Source organism: Oryzias latipes, chromosome 22 (genome assembly GCF_053564925.1).
Source record: "Oryzias latipes strain Hd-rR chromosome 22, Olatipes_Hd-rR_3.1".
Lineage (NCBI taxonomy): Eukaryota > Metazoa > Chordata > Actinopteri > Beloniformes > Adrianichthyidae > Oryzias > Oryzias latipes.
This window is the reverse complement of record NC_136258.1, coordinates 21,177,115-21,184,174: the sequence shown is the minus strand read 5'-3', so window position 1 is coordinate 21,184,174 and position 7,060 is coordinate 21,177,115. Positions and strand designations below refer to the sequence as shown.

Below are 7,060 nucleotides of genomic sequence, written 5' to 3'. Positions count from 1 at the left end.
GGAGGAGGAAGATTTTTTAGCACATTTAAAGTAATAATTTAGCACAATTGTTGCCGTCTTTTGCGATATGCATTTTGCACAGCTATTTGCGATTTATTTTGCAGGCCTAGCTCCTGTTTAAAAAAAGAAACTCTTAACCAAACCTATAGTACATATAAGCTAGTGTAGCTTTAGTTTGTGAATGGTAAAAGTAGCCATCAATTTACTTTACGATGTGGAAATTTAGCTGTTTATGGGGTCCTAAAACAAAAATTGAAATAATAAAGAAATATAAACACCTTTGTTTAATCTACTATAGTAAAAGTAAAGCATATAGTACTGCAAAACCGCTCTTAGACGTGCAATTTTTTACATAAAAATGCTTGTGCAAGTGTAACTGATTAGTATCCACCTCTGCTAATAGGTTGGTTACCTGTAAGTCTCGGGTAGCCAGCCCTCATCTCCTCTGCCTTTCCAGTATTATTTACCTCCACATCTGGATCCCACTTTACTCTGACCCTCCCTCCATCTGACAGGATGATGAAAAGCCACCGTGTCGTTTACGTCACCGGCCCCTTCACTGACGGTCAGCAGAGCGAAACGACATTCCCTAGCCTTCGCTCAGTCATCCATCAACAATGGGAAGCTATAGTGGTGCAAAATAATCCACAGGGTCATAACAAAGGTATCCATACACCAAAACTACTGCACAAGTTATTATTTTTAGAAAGGTATGCCTTGCATGCTATTCTTGCATTAAAGAGAAATTGAACGTCAGTGGTTCTAATTATCTGTTTTATCTGAATTCATTGTTACATAACATAATTCAAAACAAATAATCAGGATTCCTTGAAAAGACGTGAAGGATTTGCCAGATTGAAGTCACTGTTGAGATTTTTTTTGTTGTTCCTTTGTTCTGCAGCATCGCATTACGTCAAAGATGGATTTTTTTTTTTTTTGCTGACCAGGCTTTATGCTTCTGCGAGCAGCTTCAAGGTGACTCTACACCTTCCTGTTCTGATGTAAAAGATGCAGAGAAAATGAGAAGTCTTTGCAACATTTAAGCCATTAGGTTGATTTTATTTCAATAATTGAGCCTATCTTACAAAAATTCAAATAGAACTGCTTAACCTTAGAGCTTCTAATAAATATTAATGTCTCTTACATTTGCTTTGTGCTGAAATAAAAGAAATGGGTCAAGAAATAAAGCAGTTGAAGGCAGAAAACCGCAGAACATTCACTATTTCACAGTGCCTTTTTTTTAAATCTTAAAACCAGAACTATTACATTTGTAACAAGGTCCACTCTGTATTGTGCAATTAATAAAATCTGTTCCAAGCAAAATTGTGCCCAAGTATTTACAAGCAAATTTTAAAAAGAAGACATTTTTGATCTTATAATAATTGAAAGTAAAGCTCTCAAGTTTACAAAACTCTTAATAAATGTGTTTAACACTTGTAAAAAAAACACTGTGCTTTTAGTGCCAATATTTAATATTTAGCAACGTATAAATATGAAATCCAGATCTTTTTTTTTGTGTTTGTCTAGCACAGGTGTTTGTAAAGGGATGTGAGAAAAAGAAAAAGCTAATAAATTCATAAGCATATAAAGCCAGTCACAGATTACAACAACATAGATTTAAAACTAATAAACCAAAAATAGCATTACATTCATTCTGTAAGTGTAAAGATCTTTGAGTTTCCTTTCATTCATGGAAAAACAAAAAGGTTTTGTCTTTCAGCAGTTCTTGACTCAAGTGGGATATTTCTCCTGATTAAAAGAGACTTTAAATGAAGTCAACGATGGTCATGAAATACCCTTGTCTTTGCCTAGACCATTAAAATACCAGGACTACATTAAATTCTAATGCACAGAAAAAAACGTCTATAATAAGGCATATTATTCCAGCTTGATAAGCGGGTTAATCTGCAGCTATGTACACAGAAGTGTGAAAACATGTTTAAGGTCTCTGAGACTCTTTTCATTCATAAAATCAATCTGCTAGAAACTGCAAAACACAGTTTGGTTTGTGCACAAAGGTGGCCAGCATGTGAAATGCAGTCTACATTCAAAACAGAAAGTCTTCCCTGCTTTCTAGAGAAAGTTTGATTTATCTGCTACTTTCTTTTGGTTCCTTCTCTTGACTAAAATGCTTGTTAGCTTGTAGCAGCTTGTGCAAATGGTGGAGTGACCTTTTGTTTGATTCCAGCTTGGCCAGAGTGATAACGTCTAGCCCTTAGAGTCTATTAAAGATCTTTTTCTGTCACTCAGGTTCACCAACCAACATGTCAAACCTCATCGTTTGACTCCACACATCTTATCTTCCTTCCTTGTTGTGTGCAGGATTTCTGACACAACCATCCTCAAATTATTTACTAGCACTGTTTTCAAATATTCTTGACTAAACAGGAAGGGCATAAATGCATCTAATGCATGATCTTCATTTGTGCAGGCTAGCAAAAGCCACAATTGAACAACTGCCTTGAAGCATATGAAGCTTTATGAACCCTACATTGATTATACAATGAAACCGCATGCTTGTGTTGTAAACAGCCTTGCTCTTTTGTTCTTTTTACCTATCACAACAAAAGCAAAATAATAATACTAGTAATAATGATAAAAGCACCATCAGAAATCTTAAAGGTTGTTTTTTTTTACCTTTTGACAGCCAAAATAGTAAGCTACACGTTGTGTGCTAAAGCAAAGTAATGGCAGAAATTCCAATCAATTCAAGAGGTTAAATTAACACTGACCCAAAAAGAGAGGAAACAGGCAAAGACCGGTCCAAATCACGTGTGGAAATCAGGTCACCTCTTGCAGGTGCATGCATTAACTCATGGCTAATCTCTCAAAAGAACTCAAATAAAAGTATGTTTACAGATGAGACAGAACCCGGACTGCAAGCGGGACTGCTCTAAGAAGCAGCATTTACCTGTTTGTTCTACGTAATCTGCTCACCAAATCAGCATCGTCAAGATTTTCATTCTGACACTGATAAATCACCACAATTCCATCACCTAAATCAAAAAAAGGTAGCACATTAATTACAAATTTCTATCTATAGTATCTTTGACTAATTCCCTCAGAGGATCTCCAGCTGTCACAAACTCATCTGGATGCATCATATGCATGTGTGGAATCGGCTTTAAGATGGAGGGATGAGTGGTTGCTAGGTGACTGGATAAAAAGAGGCCACAGGTGGAAATGTCCCAGCATGAATTGCTTTCCTGCTGTCCTGCTTTTCCTTGGTTGTGGTCTAAAATTAGGATCCAGAGTAGAGGAAGAGTAGTCCCTGAAAAGCCTAGGCACGGTTTTGTCCTTCTCCAAATCATTTCTGTATCCCTGGTTTTCTAGTGAAGCAGCCTTTAGATTTGCTAAGGTAACAAGCAGGTTATTAAGATGTTTCAGCTCTTTAACCATTTCTTCCACTTCTGTCCTGCTTTGCTTCTTCTTCTCACAATCTAACATTACATAAGCCCCACTGCAGCATATGTTAGCCATAGAGATGTCTCACAGGTCATTCTGAACCTTTCCTCCCACGTTGTTTGACTCATCTGAGTTCTGCAGGCTTGATCTAAAGCTCTACTTTGCAACATTAAAACAACTTACAAGCAGAAAAAGATCTAAAAACTATGTGGACATAATGAGATTCTGATCACATTTCACTAGTTCAGGCTTATTTGGTTTCCCTGCTAGATAATTTCCTCAGACACTCACTGAACTGGAAGTTCCTTACTAGCATTTGTGATGTTTGTAGGCACTCTAAAGCCCCTGAGGTCCAGCCTCAAGATGCAAGAGCAAAGAGGTTAAAAATGGAAAGTAGCTGTGTTAGCCAAAGACGGTTCAAAGATGGAGTCCTGCCCTTCAGGTATGTAGAGCGCAGGACTAAACTGTAATGCCCCTGCTGTCCTATTTGAGCTTCACAGGCCATGGGAGGCACGTGCGAAGTCCAAGCATGGAGGAAAAGATGATGGTCGGGCGATGTTTCTTGAACTTTAAGCCTTTTTTCAGCCGTTGACCATTTTCTGCCACGTACAGCTCCCCCTGCTGGGCTGCGCTGGATATCCGTGTCACCAGCTCCCCATGAAGCACTACCTGCTGCTCTGAGCGCACAAACATCTCCCTGAGCTCCTCCAGTCGCCGCTCCATCTCTCTAATCACACGCTGACGCTCCTCCACCTCCAGGAGGCGCCGGCGAGCGGCCTCAAACTCCATGCTGGAGCTGGGAGTGACAAGCTTGGAGGAGGGGGCCGTGGCAGAAGTTGATGGGGGCTCCGAACGAGCTAGGAGTGCCCCTGTAACCCTCCGAAAGTCTCCCATAGAAATTGAGCGCCTGGTGGCTGGAGACGCCAAAGCCAGCAGGGCGGAGGCCGATGCTGATGGAGGAAGAGGGGAACAAGATGAGGATGGAGATGGTGAATCCAGAAGGTGGAGATCAAGAATGGAGTCTGTGGCTTTAATAGCTGCTGCCACGTCCTCGGCTGTGTCCCCATCGTGAACCTCTGAGTTTCTTTGTTGTCCTTCCATTGTCAGAGCTGGAATCTCCTTATAGCCGCTGTCTTTGCTGATGGTCTTCTCTGTCAGAGGATGGAGCAGCTGAACCGAGAGGGCAGAGATGTGCACTGATGCAGCCTGAAAACAGCTCCATTCATTAATAAGAGATCTGAGGCAGGACTGTGCAGCCTCTGCGACTGAGTGCTTTTGCAAGGGTGGGTGCTTCCTGGCATTCCATTGGCTGCTGAACTCATGAGCATGTCGGCCGTTGATTGGGCAGCCTTCCTCTGTGCTGCTGATGCTGCCAGGCTGTCGTGTCTCAACTATTCTGCTTCATCGTCACGATCCCAGCTCTGCTTGGATCAGCTCTGCTCAGTCCAGAGAAGCAGAGGCAGCCAGTCAGTCTTTCTCCCCGCCTCTGTGCTGCCATCCCGCTCGCCAGCTGGTCTCTCCATCTCTCGCTTTTTCCATGCAAGGCATGTTGCCCCTAGCAACACTGAGTTGACTTCAGATGACAACAGAGGAGGGAGGGGTGATGCTCCACTTTATCTTTGCCCTAATCACCTTGCAGCTCAGCAATACCTCTTGCACCCATTTGGGAGATTCTTCCTTTAAGTTGTGGCCTTCTAGATGATGTAAGACTTTAGAAATGAACACATATTATCTTTAGATAAATGTCAAAGTTTATGATAAAACATATTGCATGAGAGACTTTTTTTTTTCTAAATAACCCACTTAAAATAGTTGCTTTTGGCTGTGTAAAAAAGAAAAAATGGCCTGAATTAAGAATTGAATAATGATCTTTTCTTGTTTTTTGCACAAACTGACAGAATAAGGGCAGCTCAGTCCTGTTTAAACCTGAAGGAATTCAGTGATTGACAGATTCAGTCTATAAAATAGATACTAGTTTCTTTCTTTTTTTTTACAATAAAAACAAGAGATAAAAAAATGTCAAAATCTGACATTAAAGTAGAGCAAAATGATGTCAGATTTTGACATTTGCAAAGGTTTAACCTAACAAAAGTGTAATGTGATGAAAGACTGTATCCCTTTAAATTTCAGCAATTTTATAAAAAAAAAAATTGACCAAAAAAATAGAACAATTCTTTACCAATATTTTGATTTGGTTAGATTTATTAATTAATGTTAAAATGTCCATGTAAAAATGTTTTGTTTGGATATATCACAGTTGTTGCAGAACATTTTATCTAGGCTTATCAAATCTGTCATTCTTATGGGTAACATCAGGAATTCTTGCATTAAAAAAATACAAAATAAAAAAATACAATCTGAATCCAAAAGAGCAAAAACCAATTTCAAAAGTCTAAATAATCATATATTATAATTCAAATAAAAAATAATTTTACCCTAAATGTTTGTAATGGTGGTTCCATGGTGGTGTAGTGGATAGCCCTCTTACCTTGAGCGAGAAGTTCCAGGTTTAAATCCTGGCTGGGACTTTTCTGTTATCCTTGTGCATCCATGTTCTTTTTTCTGGGCTTCCCATCTTCCTCCCACAGTCTAAAAACATGTTTCATAGATGAATTGGTGATTCTAGATTGTTCCCAGGTGTGGAAAACTTACAACCTGCCCAGGGCTTACCCCACCTTGACCCATGATAGCTGGTATGGGCTCCAGCAACCCTATAATTCCCAAAGGGATTTGGGAGGCTTAAAAATGTATCAGGTTTTCTAGAGCTCAAGACTTTAAAAGCAAAGCAACTGAACCCAGAGAGAAGTTAAATCCTTCTATAGGAGGAGGCTTTTTTTGTTGACTCTAATGGATGCCCCCATTTTAGTTTGAGTACACAAAAAAGAAGGAAGTTAGAAGATTAATGAAGCACTAAAGAGCCATCAGGCACAGATGTGTCGTTCAGTGAGACATAAACAGTTTTGACTTTGGCTGTAATGGAACATGAGCCAAATGCATCCAACATGTGTGGACTTAAATGTTCATTAAAAAATGATTTTCATCATCAAATTATTTTTGTACATTCTAAAACATCTTTAGCTCAGTATATGAACCACAAATATTTACCCTCCTAAAACTAAAAATTGCTTTTTTACATTTTCATGCAGTCTGATGTAACCAGTTACATCATCCTGATGCAACATATAAATATTCTTTCCTACTTGAGCAACCAGTGAATACAAAGTTTGACTGCAGCCTCATGGCTGAGATGTAAAACCAGACTCTGGTAAAAAACAAAAGGATGCAAACGTTTATCCATGGGTTCTCCTAAGTGCATCGACAAATGAGTACTGCTTTAGGATTTTAGATTTATTTTAAAACAACCGTCCTCCGTTAAAGTGAGGCAAAGCAGATGCAGCTTTCAGCAGGTCAGAGGTGCGTGAGATGCTGTCTGCCGTGTGTGTGAGTGTTCACTCAGCTCTTTGCCTCATCTCAGGGTTGCATTAGCATTCATCCAGAGGGCTCTCTTCCTGCTTTTAGCTGCGCTGATCTTTAAAGTGAACGAGGTGTGATGCAGATCTTTGCTAAAAAGGGAAAAGCTCAGAGCGCCAGTTAGAAAGGCGGGACACTTCAAAGATACATGCCTGTAAACTAATTCCAAAGAGGATTCTAGCAG

General features: G+C 39.7%; 1 protein-coding gene across 1 annotated transcript; it reads right to left on the bottom strand.

Annotated features, from left to right (window-relative positions):
* Window positions 1-1,038: 1,038 nt before the first annotated feature.
* On the bottom strand, window positions 1,039-6,009 carry LOC111946824 (uncharacterized). Its single transcript, XM_023951463.2, has 2 exons — window positions 5,894-6,009; window positions 1,039-5,114 (listed from the first exon to the last, which is right to left on the bottom strand). The coding sequence occupies exon 2, from the start codon at window positions 4,504-4,506 to the stop codon at window positions 3,889-3,891; it is 618 nt and encodes a 205-aa protein (XP_023807231.1). The 5' UTR covers window positions 4,507-5,114; window positions 5,894-6,009; the 3' UTR covers window positions 1,039-3,888.
* Window positions 6,010-7,060: the final 1,051 nt, after the last annotated feature.

Excerpts from the sequence above, each read along its gene's own strand:
- LOC111946824 (XM_023951463.2), bottom strand. The coding sequence starts at position 4,506 with ATGGAAGGACAACAAAGAAACTCAGAGGTTCACGATGGGGACACAGCC.